Below are 22518 nucleotides of genomic sequence, written 5' to 3' on the forward strand. Positions count from 1 at the left end.
GCCGCCCTCGCTCTCCACGTGGTGCTGCGCGGGAGGACGCCCGGGTTTGATTTCCCCGGCGCACGGCTCCCTTCGTGAACTGACGTTTTCACGGCGTTGTCTTTCCGTGGACCTTGGACATTCCTGCGCCAGTGCACTCCTGGCTCACGTGAGACACCTGTTTTTGTTTTTGTTTTCTTCCTTTTTTAATGTGACCTGGTGGCCCTAAGTCACATAACATATTGCGTTTGTTCGTTCAACCAGGGTTTTTTTTTTTTTTTTTTTTTCCCACTCGCTTCTCCGCCGACCTAGGTCATATTGTATGTCTAGTTTACACCTACATGTTCACCACTTGGTCGTGTTGATGTTCACTGTGGGGCACAGGAAATATATATTTTACTTAACATTCAATGTAAGCCTAGCAGCGATTGTGTAACATGTCGGCCTCGCAGACGTCTCTTCCTTTAATAACGTTTGACGCATAATTTGGAGGTGCCTTTATGCTATTGGCCTATTTGTCCGCTAGGTGGCGCACGATGTGCCTATCCCGCTGTTGGGGAGTTTGGGGTTTTTTTTTTTTTTTTTTATTTTCTCCCCACTCGCTTCTCCGCCGACCTAGGTCATATTATGTGTCTAGTTTGCACCTGCATGTTCACCATCTGGTCGTGTTGATGTTCATTGTGGGGCACAGGACATATATATTTTACTTACACTTCAATGTCAGCCTAACTGTGATTGTATACCATGTCAGCCTCGCAGACGTCTCTCCCCTTATTGCCGTTTGAAGCATAATTTAGAGATGCCTTTATACTGTCAGGACATGTATATTTTATTTACAAATTCAATGACAGCCTAGCAGTGATTACACAACATGTCGGTCTCGCAGACGTCTCTTCCTTTAATAACGTTTGAAACATAATTGGAGATGCCTTTATACTATTGGCCTATTTGCCCTCTAGGTGGCGCACGATGTGCCTCTCCCGCTGCGGGGGAGCTTGGGGGTTTTATATTTTTTTTTTTTTTTTTTTTTTTCTCCCTCACGAAGCGTCTGGGTGCTCTCTGCACCATTCACGGGGGTTAATTTACTCTGTTGCTACATTGTTTTCTTTCAGTGTTATATGCCATGGTGTGGTTTGTTTACGCCTATCTACATGCGACTTTATTTTGGTGCTGTCATTCTGCCTTGTTTTGCCTGGGCGGGTGGCGGGGCTTTGTTCCATTGTTACACTAAGTTACTTGTTGCCGCGTGGTTGCGGTAGTTGTTCCCTCTTCCTCGCCTGCCGGCTCTCCTGCCCCTCAGGGACCTGGTGTCATACCCCTCCTACTGGGGTCTCCGCTCCCTCTACTTGGGGCGCGGTATACTTACCGGTACTTGACACGTTTCCCACTCTCCCCCACTCTCCCTCCGTCTTACCCACCCTCAGGTTCCTTTCCTACCTTGCCACCCCGCTCCCTTCCTCCCCGTTGCCCTTCCTCCACTAAAACTCACACGATGGCCTTCCGGCCCTCGCCCCTAACGTTCTACTCGGCTAACGCTAAGGGCCTTAACATCCCTGAGAAGCGCTCAAGGGCCCTTCGGGAGTTTCGGTCTCACATGGCCTCTGTCGTGCTGTTGCAAGAAACCCATTTTAAAGCGGGGCAGGCCCCCAGCCTTAGGGACGCGTATTTCCCTACAGGGTTCTTCAGCAATAATGTAGAGGCCAAATCCAAGGGTACGGCCATTCTGATAGCTCGTACGGTCCCCTTTGTTGTTAAGGACACCCTCTTGGATCCCTCGGGCCGCTACACATTTGTTAAGGGCACGATCGCGGAGGTCGTTTATACCTTTGCGAGTATTTACCTCCCCAATAAGGGGCAGGACGTTGCTCTGCGATCCATCGCAGCCTCTCTGTCGGCCTTTCGGGAGGGTGTCCTGGTTGCTGGAGGGGACTTGAACGCCCCCCTTTTCCCACAGTCGGACACATCGTCCGGTTCCAGCTGCCTTCCTGATAGTCGCCTGCGCTCACTCCGCGGCACCTTGACACGACTCCTTCTGGTTGACTGCTGGCGTACTCTGTTCCCCACGACTCGTGACTACACCTTCTTCTCGCCTCCCCACAATCGTTACTCAAGACTGGACTATATCTTCCTCTCCCACACCCATCTTGACCTTTTACAGTCCGCTACTATTTTGCCGCTGACGTGGTCGGACCACTCTCCCGTGCTCATGACCATGTTGTCACCACTTTGTAGGGCCAGGGAGTGGTCGTGGAGACTGAATGACTCTTTTTTGACGGACGAGACTATGGTGTCCCAGATTGAGACTGAATTACAAAATTACTTCCAGAGCAATGATACGCAGGGGATGTCCCCGCTGGTCTTGTGGGAGGCCCATAAGAGTGTGATCAGAGGTTTTCTTATACAGCAAGGGGCGCGACGAAAGAAGGCACGAAATCTTGAAATTGTTGAGCTCACTAGGCAGATCTCCCTTCTGGAAACTGCGCACAAACGCTCTCTCTCTACTGAGTCCTACCGCGAGTTAACGGCGTTGAGGAGTAAGCTCGCTGATCTGCTCCACTCCCGTTTCCGCAGGGCTTCCCTATATAGCCAACGTTTTTTCCACGAGCACGGCAACAAATGTGGTACCCTGCTTGCTAAAATGCTGCGTCCACTCGACCGTCGCTCCTATATCCACAAGATTCGGTCGGTGGGAGGCCAGGTCTCCCCATTCCCGGCACAGATCACCGAGGCATTCCATGCCTACTATACCTCACTCTATAATATACGGGCGGGGGACCCCCGAGACGGTCGGCCGGAGGTGCTGGCGCGGGTGTCTGAGTACCTTAGCCGTAATGTTCGCCGCCGACTTACCCCTGAGCAGGCTTCCTCTCTGGAAGACCCCTTTACGGTCGAGGAACTTTCCCTGGCAATGAAATCTAGCCAACGGGGTAAATGCCCGGGTCCGGATGGTTTGCCCTTGGGGTACTACAAGACCTTTTCGGCCCGGCTACTCCCTTACCTGGTGCGGGCTCTTAACTCCGTTCAGGAGGGTCTCTGTTTTCCATCCCAGGCTCTGTCTGCCACGATTGCCGTTATTCCCAAGGAGGGGAAGGACCCTAGCCTGTGCCAGAGTTACAGGCCCATATCGTTGCTTAACGCTGACCTAAAATTGTTCGCCAAGATGATGGCCCTGAGGTTGGCCCGGTTTCTCCCCCTACTGGTTCACCCTGACCAGGCGGGTTTTGTTCCCCGCCGGGAAGCGCGCGATAATACGGTCAGGGTGCTTAACGTCATACATAGGGTGAAGAAGGAGGGACGCGGGGTCCTGCTCCTGTCTACCGACGCTGAAAAAGCGTTTGACAGGGTGGACTGGACATTCCTGCGGGCGACTTTGGAGCATCAGGGCCTGGGCCCAGCTATGTTGGCCTGGATTGGGGCTCTATACACCACTCCTACCGCCCGTATTCGCATTAATGGCGCCTTGTCGCCCCCGGTGGTGATTAGGAACGGCACCAGACAGGGTTGCCCCTTGTCACCAATGCTTTTCCTGCTGTCCCTCGAACCGTTTTTGGAGGCAATAAGAGCTAACGCCGACATACAGGGTTTTTGCGCAGGGGACGCTCACCACAAGGTGGTGGCGTATGCAGATGACCTCCTTTTTGTTGTGTCCAACCCCAGCGTTACCTTGCCGAATATATTGCGTGAGTTTCACCTTTATGGGTCCCTATCGAATCTCAAGATTAACTACACCAAGTCTGAGATTCTCAACATCTCTGTTTCCCCTGTTTTAGTCCCGTCGCTTGTGTCTAGCTTCCCCTTTCGGTGGTGTTCGGACCGTATGAGATATTTGGGGATTTGGTTGACTGCCGACCTTGCGCACCTTTACCGGGCTAATTTTGCACCGTTGCTCTCTGCGCTAGCCGACGACCTGCGCAGGTGGACGCCTCTTTTTCTCTCCTGGATTGGTAGGGTCAATGTGGTCAAAATGAACCTGCTCCCGAGAGTGCTGTATTTATTTCAAACCCTTCCGATCCGGCTGCCCCGCGTTTTCTTTTCGTCACTCCGTTCGTCTGTCACTAGGTTTGTCTGGGGAAATAAGAGCCCCCGACAGAAATTTTCGCTTCTCACCCGCCCTAAGTCCCAGGGGGGCTTGGCTCTTCCCGACTTTCAATCATATTATCGGGCTGTCCACTTGCTGCGCATCCTAGATTGGAACCTCGATGGTCCGGTTGCTAAGCCCTGGGTTGAACTGGAGCTGGGTGCGCTCAGGGGTCGTGTCCATCATGCTCTCTGGGGTCCTAGAGTCGGCTGTGGTGTGGAGCAGCATCCTTTGATTTCCGCCACCCTGGCGGTCTGGAAGAGCGTGGGTCTCCGGGCCCGGCTCTCTTCGTCGCCTTCTCCCATGTTGCCCCTCGGGGTAAACCCGGACTTCGCGCCGGGTCGTGCCCGAGGGAGATTGACTTTCTTGGGGGTTCCTCCGCCTGTACGCTTGCACTCGCTTTTGGGTGATCGGGGAGTGCTGCCCTTTACAGATTTCCACGCGCGCGGACTACCGTCCATGCTGGATCGCTTCACTTACCTTCAAATAACGCATTATGTCTCCTCCCTTCCTAATCAGCAGAATCTGTACAGGGACCTCACGGTATTCGAGGCCTTATGCTCTCAGAAGCGCCCGCCAGCGGGGGCTATCTCCTTGCTCTATTCATTGCTGCTGTCTGGGTTGTCGGACTCGCCCCCTTCATTTTGCCTGACGTGGGAATCTGTGTGTGACGTACGACTCTCCGACGCTGACTGGACCAAGATATTCTCCCTCACCCATCAGAGTTCTAGAGCCACCAAGGTACAAGAGACTAATTATAAAATCCTGTCCCTCTGGTACCGCACACCTGAGAGGTTACACGCCATGTTCCCGACTGCCTCCGTCTGCTGTTGGCGGTGCGGCCGTGATGTTGGTACCATGCTTCACATCTGGTGGGCCTGCCCCGTGTTACAGGTGTTTTGGAAGGAGGTATACCGGGTTATTACAGAGCTTACTGACTCACCCCCGCCTTACCAGGCGCTGTCCATGCTTTTGCATCACACGTCGCTCCCTGTCTCGCGTTATAAGAAATCGGTCGTTCGTCATTTGCTTGATGCGGCGAGATGCCTTATCCCTCTAAATTGGAAGTCGGTCCATCCTCCGACGCTCCATGCCTGGATGTCCAAGGTAGAGGACATCAGGGTGATTGAGGACCTTTCTGCCACTTCTCTCAAACAGAGGGAGGCTTACACCGCTACCTGGTTCCACTGGCTCTCCTTCTTGGGTAGGCGCACTCCATGATTGCCTCCTTCGTGTGGGGTGTATGTTTCTTTTCGCCTCTTTGTATCGTTGATGCTTGGATGGGCGCCTGGTCATGTTTGTTTCACCTGTATCCTTTGTGTTTTATTCGATCAGGTTTGCTCATTTTATACACTGTGTCTTGCTGGCATGTTATATTGCAATTGCTGTATTACTTCCTTTGCCTTTGTCCCTTTCCCCTTTCCCCCTTCCCCCCTTTTTTGCCTTCTGTACCCTTCCTTCCCCCATCCTGTATAAAATTTTGAAAAACCCAATAAACTTTGGATTTTGAAAAAAAAAAAAAAAAAACCTTAGCTCCCAATACCTGTCTATTAATAGATTTAATATTAGTCAGAACCAGGGATTGAACTTTCATATCCATAAGAAAGGAAGGGGTTAGCCAATAAAGTACAGAGGGATTTAAATTATTAATCTATGCAGACTCTATTACACAGCAGCCCGTGCGTTTATCTTTTTTGTTTGGTAGATTAAATAACGAGAGCACATAACTGTGCCATGCAAAGAATGCAGGTCAGGGGAGCTCTTCTCAATACATTTTAATATACTATTTGAGACCCTTAGAACAATGGCCCTAAATAAATATAAGATCTTTGGAAGCAAGTAAGCATTTATTCTATTAATCCTGCCAATCCAGGAAGCCCCTGGGCCCTTTCATTTGACAATCTGCATAATAAGATCAGAAGTTAAAATAATTAAGGTTCTGAGCTTGAACAAGGTCTGAAGTTAATTTAATAACGAAGTTATCAATTACTTTATTTTTCCTATTAAGGTAGTATTCACTTTGAATAAAATAATCATCTGAAGTTATTAAAAAGAAACTAAATTGATGTTTATTTAAACTTAATTTATAATTAGAATATTGACTATAAAGTCTTATTGCGACAATTACGGCTCAATTTGAATTTGCGGGAGTAGTCAGCGTAAGCAGGATATCATCTGCGTACAAAGTGATCTTGTGGCTTAATTTCTTTACCTTTGATCTCTTTAGGTTTTGGAGTCAAGAAGGAATTTTTTCCCCGATGGCAGAATTCGAAGTAACTTAATTAGGTTCTTTTTTTTTTTTGCCTTCTTGTGGATCAAGAGTAGGAAGGTTAGGTTACCTTATGTAACTTTGTAACTAACTATATGTAAAGAAGCTAACGGTTCTATTGTTAAGGTATACAACATAGAGGCCAAGGGACAACCTTGTGTAGTTCTGTTATGAGTGAGAAAGAATTAACATTTTTGAAGAGACCGGTGACTTTGGCTCTAGGAGCTTTTATAGTGCCATCATAGAATTTTTAAATGGACCATATGTACCGAATGCTTTGAGAACTTCATCCAGGAAACTCCAATTTACCATGTAAAAAACTTTCTTGGCAACTGATGCCAAGAAGACTGCTGGAACCTTCATATTATGAATTACTGAAACAAGTTTAAAAACCGTATGTTACGTGTATTATCTTGAGCATATCTCCCAGAATAAAACCAAATTGATCCTGGTGAATCAAATCAGAAATAACCAGTTTAAGACAGTTGGCAAGAATCAAAGAGATTGCTCTTTAGTTAGTAATAAAATTAGGATCTTGCCCTAGCTTTACAATTGGGCAAGTCAGAGAGTCTAATATCTAACATGGACAAAAAGTTCTTATTAATCTCATTAAACATTAAACTTGAGTAGGGTAGGGGGAATTTAAATGGGTGTGCCTTCGTACCACTGATTAGCTGCTTCAGGTAACCAATCGTTGTTGTAGACCATGGAGGAGACAGATTGCTGTAGCTTCTACTAAAAGAAAGTTACTTTTATTTTTTTTCTTTCAGGTTTGAAAAATGCATATTAATGTACTTAGGAAGTGTTTTATTATATATTGTTTGTTTATAGGGCTCTGCTTGAGACACTGGAGTATACCCAATAAATGCAAAATGTAACTCATTTTGTCATGCCACCTAACAAAAGTATTGGTCTTGAAAGAAAAATGCATATTGCCTGGGGAAGTTGTAGAAAGTTAAAAAGTGTTAATTCATTTTTAATGGTAAAGTGCACTCCGTGTGTTTGAGTCTGGCCATTAAGTGCATTGGAGGCATATATGGACATGGCATAGAACTGTTTACTTCCCATGCTTTGTTGAAACAGCTGTCATTATTGGCAAAGGCAGTACTATGGAGGCAATGCTCTGTGCTGACCCAGTGGTCACTGGCTGTGCCAAGAAAGGTTTAGCACGTATTCTCTGAAGGGTTACATAGCTCAGCAAAATATCTGATGCTTTGTCTAGATTCATAGTGAAGCAGTCTGCATTTGGGATGTGATATTCATGGAGTTGAAGGAACAGATGGCTAACACTTGACCTTCTATTAAATTACTAAAATTAATGATTTTATTTCATAATACTCCTTAAACATGGGGTAAAAAATGCATTGTAAATGTAGATTTACCATGCAAACGAATTTGATAAAGGAAGTTGAGTTAAAGTAAGTTAAAGAAACTTTAGATGCACTGTAGGACATGCTATGAGGTGGCTGTCTGTTTTTGGTCGAGTGTCTCAATATTTTTTTTTGTATGATATTTGTTTTGATTCTTAAAATTCTGAAATGGACATTAGCATTAATTCTTTACCAAAATTGAAGCCAGTAACCCATTAGAAATTAGCTAGAAACTCTTTTAATCTAACATTAAATCAGTTAAACAATACAAATACACTTTCATTCAAAATTCAAAGCTGTAATAAGTAAATAATAAAAAAAAATATATATTTTTTTTTAATATATTTTATATATATATATATATATATATATATATATATATATATATATATATATATATATGTATAACAATGGAACGCTAGCATTAAAATCAGGACCTGGATGAAAGTGAATAGTAAGTCATAGCCAATGCAAGAAGTAGCAATAAATCACTAACCTAGCTGTGACTTTTATATACACACACACCTCAAGGAAACTGGTTTTTACACTTGATATTTTAAATGTATCTTTATAAAATCCTGTAACTCATTTCTTCATATTGTGTTAATTTAAAAACCCAAACAGGTTGCAATGAAAAGTTATTGATATGCTCCCAGTGTTCCATAGCACCACTATTTACAGTATTGAAAATTAACATAATTGTTATGAGTCATAAAATTCTGCAAGGGAACAATTAATGTGTTCTTCTCACACCAGGTGCAGCAATAATAATTTGGCATTATGAGCGCACATTTCTGTGTATTCACGGACAATCTCTGAATCATTGCTTAACAGGATTTATTTCCAGCAAAATCCCCATATTAAAAATAACAACACCGCACCTGTCATTTTGTATTGCTATTTACTGTCCTCGTTGTTTACAATATTTGGGCACTCTCCCTCCCCCCTGCCTTTTGATGAAACGGTACATTATTTTCCCAGTGAATTGGCTATCTTCCTATAATTTTCCTGATTGCTTTTCAGTGTAATGAGTGAAGATGGAGGTTAAATAATTATTCTGCGTGGGTGTAAGATTACTAATGTTAAAAAGACTTTGGAAGAAATATTCTACTATAACAGTTAATACAGTGTGTTTGTGTGTGTATATGTGTATATATATATATATATATATATATATTTATATATATGTAGCTTTACACTCAAATACACATACTATTTTTCTTCTATCTACATTAAATTAAATTTTTTTATGTAGCGCCAGCAGATTTGGTAACGTAGGCAATGACAGTAGAAGAGAGACACGGGCAGGCCCGGACTGGCCATCGGGCACACCGGGCATTTGCCCGGTGGGCCGGGCCACGGCAGGGCCGCATTGACTTAGGGGCTGATGGAGCTGCAGCTCCAGGCCCCTACCCTACCTACGGCCGCATTAACGCAGGGCATAAGGGGCACCTGCCCCTTAAGCCCGCCGCAACTGCGACCCTGGAGTGTGGCGCCCTGCTCTAAGAGGCCGGGAAGCCCCCACCAGGGCCGGCCTTACGGGTCTATGGCCGCACAGGGTTTAAATTAAAACATCAGGGTTTTTTTTTAACTTTATTTAACATCCTCCATGTTAAATAAAGTTTTTTTTTAACTTTATTTAACATGGAGGATGTTAAATAAAGTAAAAAAAAAACCCTGATGTTTTAATTTAAACCCTGTGCGGCCGCAGACCCGTAAGGCCGGCCCTGGTGGGGGCTTCCCGGCCTCTTAGAGCAGGGCGCCACACTCCAGGGGGCGCGAGGGGGGCGGTTCCGCTCATCAGGGGGTGCCAACTTGCGGCACCCGGCACCCCTCCAGAGACGGACAGTAATGTCCGCCGCTGGAGGAGCAGGCTCGCAAGGGAGCGGTATCGGAGGTCTTTAACAGACCTCCGGTTCCCTTGAGTGATTTTAAGCTGGGTTCAACCCGGCTTAAAATCACTCAAGGGGTCCGCGCGGCAACAGCTGCTGTGCGCCGGGGTTTGTTGTCAGATCCCGGCGCACAACACTGAAGCCGCGCCCACCGCTGTCCGTGCCCTCTGACCCGGAAGAAGACAGAGAAGAACTGAAGAAGAGGAGCGAAGAGGAGGAAAAGGAGCTGTAAGGAGAAAAGAGGAAAGGTAGGAAAACATTCAGTGAGAGTGGATTGGTATATATGTGTGGATTGGTATATATGTGAGGATTGGTATATATGTGTGGATTGGTGTATATATGTGTGGATTGGTGTATATATGTGTGGATTGGTGTATATATGTGTGGATTAGTATATTTGTGTGGTTTGGTATATATGTGTGGATTGGTATATGTGTGTGGATTGGTGTATGTGTGTGGATTGGTGTATGTGTGTGGATTGGTGTATGTGTGTTGATTGGTATATGTGTGTGGATTGGTATATATACGTGTGGATTGGTATATATGTGTGGATTGGTATATATGTGTGAGGATTGATGTATGTGTGTGGATTGGTATATGTGTGTGGCTTGGTATATATGTGTGGATTGGTAAGTGTGTGGATTGGTAAGTGTGTGAGAGTGATGGGTGTTATGCTGTACCATTTCCAATGTCTTTTTCATGATCTAATTATGCTCTAAAAGTACATCATAACTCCCATCACTCTATACTGTTCCATACAGTGGCAGAGCTGGGAGGCAGAGGCCTTGCACCCCCACCACAGGACTCCTGAAAGGTAAGTGAACTTCAAAGAGGGAGAGGGTAGATAGTTAGGAGGGGGTAGTTGCGGCGGGCTCTGCGTTAATGCGGCCATATAGGACCAGTCAGTCCAGTCCTGACTGGACCTATTTTAAGGTGGGGGCCTGGAGCTGCAGCTCCATCAGCCCCTAAGTCAATCCTGCCCTGGCACAGGCGCGGTCGCAGTTGCTGCTTGCTCCGGCAACAAGGTAAGTAGGGTGAGGGAGGGGGGTGCAGTGAGAAGGGGCAGAGGGGGGTTAGATAGTGAGAAAGGGGGAGAGGGGATAGATAGAGGCGGTACATATTGAGAAGTGGGGAAGGGGGTTACATAGTGAAAAGGGGAACATAGTGAGAAGGGACAGATAAGATGAAGAGAGGGGGTAGTGTGAATGCGTATGAGAATGAATAAATAAATGTGTGGATGAATTGTGTGAATGCGTATGCCAATTAATGAATTCATGTGAGGATGAATTGCTTGAATGATTTGTGAGACTGCATTAATGAATGTGTCAATGATTTGTGTGAATGATTAAATGCAAAGATGGTACGGGTGGGCTTTAACAATAAATAAATAAATAAATATGGGCTGCTCAGGCTTAAATGCCCGGGCCTATTTTTTGTCCCAGTCCGGGCCTGGACACGGGTCATATGAGGAACAAAGAGGGTGGTTAGACGTGTATTTGGATCGAAGGGTACAAATATGAATGGGGTGCTGCGTTATTAAGGTCTCTGTAGGTCAGGTTTGGGTGTTTTTTTTTCTAAAGAAGAAAACTGCCTCACAGTGTAAGTCTGTGCCATTTGCACATGACCCCGTGTTACATGACCACACTCTGTTCCTGGCTCTCTGGGCCAGGGGGCAGGAACAGATCGTGATCATGCGATGAGTGGAACCCATGGCGAACCTCCCATATACACTCTGCATTCCCATAGCCCCGAATGGAGACTCTGGGGCTAAAGTATGCTTTAGCCCAAGAGGTTTCATTCGGGGATATGAAGTTGAGACTCGTGGCTTCAGTCCCAGTAGCCCCACCATCAACGCCCCTTTGCATTTAACAAAATGTAAAATGACAATGTAACAGCATCAATTCTCCTGGGTACATTTGCACAAGGTCAAGGATTTTGTAGGCATAGACTTAGGTGTATGATTAAACAATTACACCAAACTAATGATCGTTTCATATATAGGTTGAAACACAATCATTAACAAACCCACTAACAAGGTGAGGTTGCTGAAGATAGTTGAATGTCAAAAGTCATACACCATGGTAATACTGAGCAACAAGACACAAGGTTGTTATACTGCATTAGTAAGGTCCCTCCCAGACAGATATTTCCATGCAGACGAGGGTTTCCAGATGTTCTGTTCACGATCTTTTGAAGAAGCGCAAATAATTGGGCAATGTTGAACGCTGTATACACAGTGGTCAGCCAAGAAAATTTAGTGCAGCATATGAAAGACACATTCCTTCGCAATAGGGAGATGTCCAGCAGTGCCATCAGCTCAGCATTGGCAGAAAACAGTGGGACCCTGGAACACACATTTACTGTCCGCAAATGTCTGGTCAGAAGTAGTGTTTATGGAGGACTTGTGGCCAACAAGGCCAACCAGCTCTATTATTATTCAACTACACAGGAACTGTAATGCAGAAAAATCTGTGCTGAACTGACGAGTCAAGTTTTGGGCTGTACCAGAAGGCACTTTGTTTGCCGAAGGGCTGGAGAGTGGTACAAGTATGAGTATTTGCAGGGGTCAGTGAAGCTCGCTGGAGGTTCCTTGTATGTTTAGAGCTGCATTTCTGCAAATGGATTTAGCGATTTGTTCAGAATTAATGGTTTCTTCAATGCTGAGAAATACAGACAGATTTTTTCTAGCATTAAATGAAAGGGAGAATCAACAGAGGCTTCCAAAATCTACAGAGGAACTGCGCTTAGTTATCCAAGATGTTTGAAACAATCTACCTGCCAAGTGCCTTAAAAAAACTGAATGCAAATGTACCTAGAAAAATTGATGCTGTTTTGATAGCAGAGGGTTGTCACACCAAATATTGATTTGATTTAGATTTTATTTCTGTTCACTCACGTTGTATTTTGTTAGATGATAAAAACAAACATGTCTATTTTTGAAAGCATTCTTACTTTACAGCTTTTATTTACACCTGCCTAAAATTTTTGAGCAGCACTGTATATCTTCATAAAAGTCTCCAGGCTCAGACTGAAAAGTTAAGGTTTTTTTTTATGTAACCCAGTATATAATTAAACAAGTATTCTGTGAAAAAACAATCCCGGTGTGCCCTCATTCATTTTATATATATATATTCCTATATAAAATTGCACGTTTTAGCAATATTGTGCTACCTGTAGTTCTATTATTCCGCTGTGGTTTTCAACATAAGATATTAAATTATAAGGGTCCTGTGTATGCCCTTCTGTCAGCGTTCCCATTTAATATATATTACTTTATCTATAGCAGCTTTACGAATTGTTATTAACTACATCCCCCAGAACATGATTGATCTTTGAGAGGGTGATAGAGTAGATTGGCCTTCCATCAGAAGAGCTAAAGCTTAATAGTTGTACAGAGGTTTGAGCTTTTACAGTAGCTTAAAAATGTACAGACAAGATCGGGTGAACCGTTTCTGTCTACCAGCCAGCAAAATCCTTGTTTATATGTTATTTTCGTTCAGAGTAAAGATGAGAAGTAACTCTCTAGATTCCAGTAGATCATGGCCACTGAACTGACGCAGGGTATTCAGATATTTTGCACCCTATTTGTTTAAGGATCATTATTTCATGTCTAGTTGGCTCGTTTGTCCTTTTTTTCTGTGTACTTTGCAATATAAAGTTTGTAGCGCAACTATAAAATTAAATGATAGAATTAAACGTAATTTGTAAATTGCATTTTAATTAGGTAAATATAATATAAACCAAGCACTTTACTAACATTACTCAGCTAGTAACATCTCTAACTATGAAGCCTGACTATAATTATTATAATATATTATATTTTTAAATTGTTTGCTTTATGTTTATTATGCTGAGCATTCAGTTATTATACATAATTTAACAAACAGCAGTACATAAAAATCTATTGTCTGCATTTATCTAAAAATGTAAGCAAAGGAAGGCATATTATGAATGAAATAATTGAGAGGTAAGTTAACATCAGTTTAAAATAATTTAAAATTAAAGGACCGGGCTGTTTTCATAGACCTTGATCACATTCTTTTTTTATTTTCTATTTTGGCATTAATAATGTGCGTTCCTTTATTCTGCGGTGAACATTTCCTTTTTGCAAAAATGTATCTGTAAAACGTGTCTAATCAATGAACATATTCCAGCTAGTAATACGATAAGTGTGTCAATGACATTTGTGATAGATTATTTTTCATTGTAAATGTTACACTGACCTTCACTATTGTGTAGTTAAATAATGTGATTATTGTGTGTAACCACTGTTGAGGATAATAACTGTTGAGGATAATAACTGTAGTAATGATTTTAATGTCCTATATAAGTTGTTTATAGTACTTCCCAAGTACCCTGGTTATTGGGCACTATCCTGCTGTCACAGGCCGGTTGGGAGCGTTAAAATCAATGGAGGTCTGCACTGTAGTGATGTATCATGACCCAAGCCAACTAGTCCTAGGACTTTTTCTACTTTCATTTATTTACATTTATTTGAGCTCCCTAATTCTCCCCTATAAGTGCTCCCAGAATTCTTCCCCTTACAAAATTATTAATGAAAAAAAAAGATTCATTTATTTTTTGGAAAAGTTTCATTGACAAAGATGTCTTGAAGTAATGGGATGCACATTTTACAATTTATTTAAATTTTAAAAGTCAAATTTGGAAGTTCTTTAAATTTATATACTTGCATGCTCCTCTTTATTTCCAAAAAAGTGCATATAATTTTACACATCATTACACATTTTAAGAGAAGTCCTTCACAATCACTTAAGTTTATTCAAGAATAAAATCATAATAAACCATCAAAGCTTTTGTTTAACTTAATGTTTGAAACAATGTAATAATAATGGAATAAAAATACAACACTAAACCTATATATCCTAGTCAATATTTTCTGTCTTTGAATCCATTTGCACTCCGAGTCAGTGCCAAAAGAACTTTTGACCCACCTATTCTGCCTATACATCATAGTCCTGTGTTGTATGCTGTTTGAACACCAGATAACCCATTGAGGCATACAGCAGCATTCTGGTACGTGTCTGCTCTGGAATGAAGTCATTTCACTAGGGACCTTCAAGATATATAGCCAGGATGCCTATATGCCTGTGATAGTGTATAGTGTCTCTTTGGTTCCTAACTTTGCTGAGCTGATCCATGACTTCTGCAGAGATCTTGCGCTATCTATCTGGCCTTGTTATGCCTAATGCGTAATTTGCAGTAACGTAATTATGCCTAAAAAAACCTTGGTATTTTATGCATTGTTTGAAGAGCTCACCTTCAATAAATACATTTTTTTATAGGACACTGGGCCTCAGCAACAATCACAGAAGATACTTTGTCCACTAATGGTTACCATTCCAATGACACATTTTCAAAATATCCTCTGTCCAAGTAATCCAGTGTGCTAACTGACAAACCTTTAACAATATAGACCTTATGAAATAACATATTGATTTATTTTCCCATTGTGAATTATGATTCGTTAGAAAAGTGACATTGCTAGACATCAACAAATAAAAGACCTTGATCACAAATTTCATGTAAACCTCAGTGGAGTAATTATACATTTTCTGAGCAGCAATAAAAAGTACCCTTTGTTTATAGTTAAACTAAAATGCAAACCATAAATTATATATGTAAAATGTATTATTTAAATGTACACCTCACAAGCAGAATATCCGTGACATTAAATCTCATGGTGTAAAAGCATGCTAATAAAATTTACATCTCAGGTATAAATAAATCATAAAGTTCCCCCATTCTGTTGTTAATGTATAGTGACAGCTTAAGAGCTTGCGTGTTTCATATTGTAAGGGGAGAACTGTCAAGACTCACTGTGAAATACAGAATGCTAGAGCATCCATATATATATATTTTTAACAAAGTAGTATCTCATTATGTTACAAATATATGTATGCTGATGTCTACAGTTATTGTGTGTGTGTGTGTGTGTGTGTGTGTGTGTGTGTGTGTGTGTGTGTGTTATACATACATGTGCATACTCACAAGACTTCATGCCTTTTGGTAGGACACTTAGACTCAATAACAATCCCAGAAGATGCTCTGTCTTTATAAACACACATATTTTCCTGATAATGCACTATTTTTGGTGGATAGTAGTTTGTAAGTCTGCAAACTTCCAGTATGTTAATGAATTGGGAATTCATACACCACCTCTGTGTTTATATATCAACTGCTTTCTGAGTTTCTGCCACATTGTTTTTGGCAGCAGCAGGGAAAGCAGGTATAAGTGAACGAAAGCTTTTTCGTGTAACACTGAATATAAATAGAAATATAATCTATGGTTGTATACATCCTACTGAGTGTATAAAAACTTTGTACTTTAAATCTCCACAGGGGTAACATTTCAAATGTGTATTGGAGAAATAGTTTATATGTATATTTATATACACACACACACACACACACACACACACACACACACACACACACACACACACACACGAACTAAGTGAACCCTTTGGAATTACCTGGTTTTCTACACTAATTGTTAATAAAATGTCATGCGATCTACATCTAAGCCACAACTAAAGACAAACACATTGTGCTTAAGCTAATAACATACACTTTAAACATTTAGAATGCTGATGGGATAAGTAAGTAAACCCTTGGATTTAATAACTGGTAAAAAGCAAGCGCTTTCAGTAGCTGCAGATCAGACCTGCACAATACAATATCAGGCCATTCTTCCTTACAGAACTGCTTAATCTCAGCCATATTCTTAGGATGTCCGCTGTGAATGGCTCTCTTGAGGTAATGCAACAGCATCTCTAAAGGGTTAATCCAAAAGATGGATTTTCTTTTTTTTAAACCATTCTGTAGTAGATTTACTTTGATGTTCAGGGTTATTGTCCTGCTGCATTACACAACTTCTACTGAGCTTCAGTAAACTTGGGAATTCATTGTCCCCCTCGATGACAGAAAGCTGTCCATGCCCTGAGACAGCAAAGCGGCCTTAAGTCATAATGATCTCTCCACCGTACTTCACCATTGGGATGATGATTTTATGTGGGAATGCGGTGCTCTTTTTACACTATCCGTAGTTCTTTGTGTTCTTCCCAAACAATTCAACCTTAGTTTCATCAATCCACAAAACATTTTCACAGTTATGTTGTGGAGTGCTAATTTGCTCTGTGGTAAGCATCAGACGAACAGCGATGTTAAACTGGAGAGAACCGGCTTCTTCCCTTGTGTCAATGTTCTACATATGGTAGACTCATAAACATAGGTGTTAACCAGCTTCAATGATTCCTTCAAGCCTTTTGTTTCTACTCTAGGGTTTTTTTTACCACATTGGGAGTTCTGCATTGTGCCTTTGGCATCATCTTGACTGGGCGAACACTTCTGATGCTTGTTTCGGATTTTTGCTAGCAGATGGCTTATGATGGTTCAAAATAGCTGAAGGAGAATTCATTGTCATTGTATTTTTGTTTAATTTTTACCTCAGCTGGCACTGTTGGTATGTGTATTTATACATGCTAATCTTAAAAGACTTTGTTCCATGGAGTAGGTTGAACCATAAGACCAGAACTCCTTTATTTGTTTCCCCAAACAAGCCTAGAATGCTCTGTATCTTTTAATTGGGTATATTCAAAAGTGTTACTTTTTGCCTGGACGCTCCTCCTGTTTATACTATATTGGTTTAGTTTCTTCCTTCAGGTAGTTCTTCCCCTTGTTTTGACCATTTTATAGTTATTATTTTGAACAAAGGTTAGCCATAAACAAAACAGAAAAGTGCAACTTCAAATATGAAATCCATGTCCTATCCAGAACAGGAATACCAGGTACACTTGACATATACTACTTGAAAGTAGTGGGGTAGAGGTTTTTTTTTGTTTGTTTGTTTGTTTTCATTTTTAAATATGTATTTTCCTAGGCATCAATTGAATGCTATTTCAAACTATGTTTCACAAAATATGATATGCTAATAAAATGAAAACTTGAAATAAAAACATAGTGTTCAGAGCATTGTACATTTACATTTGAATTTGTATGTATTTTTGTTTTTATAGGTTTCTTTGTATACAATTGGAAAACACTGACAGGAATTATTTTTCTTTAAATATAGGTACAGTTAAAGACCACCATATCAAGTCAATACGTAATCCGAACGCAACCTACTAACACATGCCTCTCTACCCTGGAATGTGCTGCTATAGCACTTTCTATCATGGAAAAGAACCACGATATCCAGGAGGTAGGTGTACATCTTGGTAATGTAATAAATACATTTATTAATTTAAGCAACACAGAATAACAGATAAATGCTAATTCATTGAACCACAAGGATGTTTAACCCGTTAAGGACCGAAGCTCTTTTATGTTATGGGACCAAAGCTATTTTTGTGTTTTTGTCACCTGTCTCCAATAGCTGTTTCCCTCTTTCTGATTTAGTCTACCCACACTAATTATATGTTGGTTTTTCTGGGACAAGTTTGGCTTTTTTAAAACCATATTTATTAGGGCTGCAACAACTAATCGATAAAATCGATAATAATCGATAATGAAATTCGTTGGCAACGAATTTCATTATCGATTAGTTGAATCGATTATTATCGATTATAAAATGAGGGTTTTTTCAGAGCAAACGCTCTGAAAAATCCCCCTCATTATATAATCCGTTTAGTCTGACTCACCGTCTCACAGCAGCAGCTCCTACTTACTCCCCCTCCCTGTAATCACTGTGACAACTGGCCCCGCCCCCTTCCTTCTCCAGGCCAGAACCACATGGCTGTGACACTCATCTAACTGTAAGTATATGTATATATATGTGTGTGTATATATATATATATATATATATATATATATATATATAATGTGTATGTGTGTATAGATATATATATATAATGTGTATGTGTGTGTATATATATATATATATATATATATATATATATATATATATATAATGTGTATATATGTATGTAATATATATATATATATTTGGGCTACTGAAAGTTAGGGGAGGTGGGGGTTAATTTAGGGGCAGTTATGGTTAGTGGGGTGTTTAGGGTTAATTTAGGGGCAATTATGGTTAATTGGGTGTTTAGGGTTAATTTAGGGGCAGTTATGTTAATAGGGTGTTTAGGGTTAATTTAGGAGCAGCTATGGTTAATGGGGTGTGGGGTTAATTTGAGGCAGTTGTGGTTAATGGTGTGTTTAGGGTTAATTTAGGGGATGCTGTGGTTGATGGGGTCTTTAGGGTTAATTTAGGGGATGCTGTGGTTAAGGGGGTGTTAAGGGTTAATTTAGGGGCAGTTATGGTTAATGGGAAGTTTAGGGTTAATTTAGGGGAATCTAAATGCTGGGGGCAGTGAAGTGACATATCTGGGGGTATAAGGCATATGTGGGGAGGGCAGTGTGGCATGTCTGGGGAGGACGGAGTGGTGTATCAGGGTGTATAAGGCGTATCTGGGGGTAGAGTGGCATATCTGGGGGTAGAGAAGTGGCATGTCTGGGAGGCAGGGTGGCATGTCTGGGGAGGATGGAGTGGGGTATCAGGGGATATAAGGCGTATCAGGCACAGTGGCAGATGTGGGAGGCAGCGTGGAGTGGCAGATGTGGGAGGCAGCGTGGCATATGTGGGAGGCATTGTGGAGTGGCAGATGTGGGAGGCAGCATGGCGTGGCATATGTGGGGAGGGCAGGGTGGCATGTCTGGGGAGGATGGAGTGGTGTTTCAGGGGGTATAAGGCGTACCAGGCACAGTGGCATGTGGGGGGTAGAGTGGAGTGGCAGATGTGGGAGGCAGCGTGGTGTGGCAGATGTGGGGGGGCAGCATGGCATGTCTGGGAGGCAGCGTAGCAAGCCTGGGCTCAAATGTGCATATATTGGGGGGCTGGTTGGGAAATAAAGACAAGAAATGTATTATCAAAGTTTTTTTTATTCTGCTGTTTGTATTTAACATCATTTGTTTAGTAAATTATTTTAAATAAATGAAAAATTTACATTCATTTTTTTTATCCGATTAATCGATTAATCGAAAAAATAATCGGCCAACTAATCGATTATTAAAATAATCGTTAGTTGCAGCCCTAATATTTATATATGTAAGACATTAGTTTAAGGTGTTTTAAAAAAAAATACGATAAAAAAAAGAAGGAAATGTTCATAGATTGACATGTACATTATATGACCAAAGGAATGTGGCCATCAAACCTATGTGAGCTTGTTGGACATCCCGTTCCAAAACGATGGGCATTAATATGGAGTTGGCTCCTCCTTTGGGCATCCTTTGTGCCCATTCAGCCAAAACAACATTTGTGAGGTAAGGCACTGATTTTGGGCAAGAACATCCAAACTAGTCAAACATGTCTTTATGGACCCTGCTTTGTACACAGGTGAAAAGTCATACGGGAACAGGAAAGGGCCTTCCCTAAACTGGTGCCACAAAGTTGAAAGCATACAATTTTCTAAAATGTCTTTGTATGCTGTAGCATTAATATTACCCTTCACTGGAACTAAAGAGCCTAGCCCAAACCCTGGACAGAACCCCAGACCATTATCCTCCAGAAAATCTTGCAGTAGGTACTATGCATTCCAATAGATATCATTCTATCTCTGTACATGGCACAGTCTGTATATAAACATATTTCTATATCTTTTAGCTCTGTTATCTTATAGACAAACACACTGACTCTTTGTCATACTGCCGGTGGTAAACAATAGAATGAAACGGTCTTAATCATCCATCTGAATATTTTCACTAATGAAAGACTGTGGAGGAAGACACTTTGTCAGCATTTGTTAGCCATAAAAAATCAGCTTAGGGTTGAGTTTGAGCAGGGACCCAAACTATGATGACAATAGCAGCCTCCAGGTCTGCAGTTAAAGGAAGTTTATTGAAATACAATCAAATAAAACCAGGTTTTTGATATAGTTAAACTACATTACTATATACATAAGTGCATTTCACGCTGAAAGAGAAAAATATTTTTTTCTCATGGGACTTACCCTTTAATATAAAGATGTGATGTACCAGTATTGCTATTATTTTTATTATAAATTATATATCATAAAAAATGGCAAAATAGCATCCTTATTTTGCCATTTCTCCTTATAGAAACTGTATCTTCTTTATTTAACGTTTAGGAACAGTTTACAATTTACAACTTCACTTTCACCAAATCAAGATTGCTTGTTTAGATTTTTAAAACAGAGCTAGAAATTACATGTACTTAACACGAGATATACTTAATCTGTCAATTACCGTTCGATGTTTGACCACAATACATTTATATAAAATATTAGGTCACATTAAAGTTCTGCAGAATTGCTCATCAGATTGACACATTTTTTCTAAAGGCGAAACATCAAAAGGGGTGCTTGGACAGTGACTGTATAATGTAAATGATTTGACACTTACATAAAAAGAAGACACATTCACCAGGGGAGAGTTGGACAGTAAAAGGGCCAGGCAGGGTAACGGTAGTTGATGGATGGAGGTAGGGCCCACACATACCGATAACAACTGGAGAGCAATAGGTAGTGATGTATTTATGGGAGTAGCAACCCAAGGCTTGACCCAGGACAGACCTATTGTGGTTCTCACCCTGCTCTAAGTCTTCTTCCTGAGGAGTGCAGTGATATGATGCCATATCAAGGTGCTGGTTATTAGTTAATGTTGAGAAGTTGCTATAGAGGTCTACATTGACATCTGCTGTATAAACGGGCCAGTTTCAATGGAGATCTTTTATATTCCCAACTAGCCCTTAGGGAGGCAAGTTGCCTTAAAAGGTCCTTATTTAATAACCTCCTGGACTTGGGCCTAGACTGCACACATTATTGGTAGTTGGATAGTGATAGGGCCAGGTAATGACAGGTAAACAATGATAGAGCAACAAACATATTAATGACTAATCCATAGTCACATCACTCACGTGTCTCTAAAATTAACAAACAATATGCTTGTGCTAAATGAAATGCACAAAATAAAGTCCTTGTCTGGTTTTATCGCTTTAGTCTCGGCCATCTCAATGTTTTAGTCTGCATAGTAATGTGCACGAGCCAGTATTTGTGCAGATATTAATATAAGTATGTCCTTATCCACCCAAGATAAGCACTTAGCATCTCCTGTATGTCTAAGGTATTACATTCTATTTAATCAGTGTCAACAGCACGCATCTGAAAAGTAGAATGTAGCGTTGTGTAAGGAATAGATAAAAGTGAGACAGTTGAAGCTGGGACATAATTTGAATTCAGGATGATTTTTTTGTGACCCATCTGAATTGCCTTATATATACATATATATTCTTTTTTCTACCATATTGTTTTGGCAGACTATCCTCCGTCCTCTCCATGCACTGTGCACATTCCAATTACAGCATGGAGCTCAGATTCATCACAGCAAGCAGCACCTTCTTCAAAGTGGTCAGTACGCCAAACCAATGCCAAAGAACAAACGCAAACTGAAGAAGATGGAGCTCCTGGTTAACAATGTTAAAATTTAGACTTAAAGAAAATCTGCACATTGTGCTAAGAAACAAAAAACTTTTTTAAGCGCCGTACAGTTATTTATATGTCTGATATCAAAAAGTTTATAACTGTGAAATAAATCTCCAACAATAAAGCCAACAGAGGGCATATATCCCACATAACTAAAACTATACTTTCTTCAAAATTAACCTGTCATTTTAATGTAGAAGGATTTTTATCATAAACTACAGTTCTTGATCGGTACATCGATGACAGATGTGTAGAGCACATTGTATTTTACAGATCCCAGAGAAGTATGTGTCAGCAAACATAATGAACACATAAGACCATAAAGCGTCTTGCCTACTCCCAAAATTCAGTGTATTGTGAGTCTGAAAATAGTGTTATTTCGATAAGAAAATGTGTCCTTGGTAAACTATTCAACCACACAGGGTCAGTTACTTATCTATACGAAAAGAAAAGAATATTCTGTATA

General features: G+C 41.3%; 1 protein-coding gene across 1 annotated transcript in view; it reads left to right on the plus strand.

The window, feature by feature from the left end:
• Window positions 1-22181, plus strand: part of DTWD2 (DTW domain containing 2) — an 81844-nt gene extending 59663 nt beyond the window's left edge. The window contains exons 6-7 of the mRNA XM_053474126.1: window positions 17681-17809; window positions 21887-22181. Coding sequence (XP_053330101.1) covers window positions 17681-17809; window positions 21887-22057 — 300 coding nt within the window. The 3' untranslated portion in view covers window positions 22058-22181. The remainder of the gene's footprint in view (window positions 1-17680; window positions 17810-21886) is intronic.
• The last annotated feature ends 337 nt before the right edge of the window (window positions 22182-22518 follow it).

This window comes from Spea bombifrons, chromosome 1, assembly GCF_027358695.1.
Source record: "Spea bombifrons isolate aSpeBom1 chromosome 1, aSpeBom1.2.pri, whole genome shotgun sequence".
NCBI lineage: Eukaryota > Metazoa > Chordata > Amphibia > Anura > Pelobatidae > Spea > Spea bombifrons.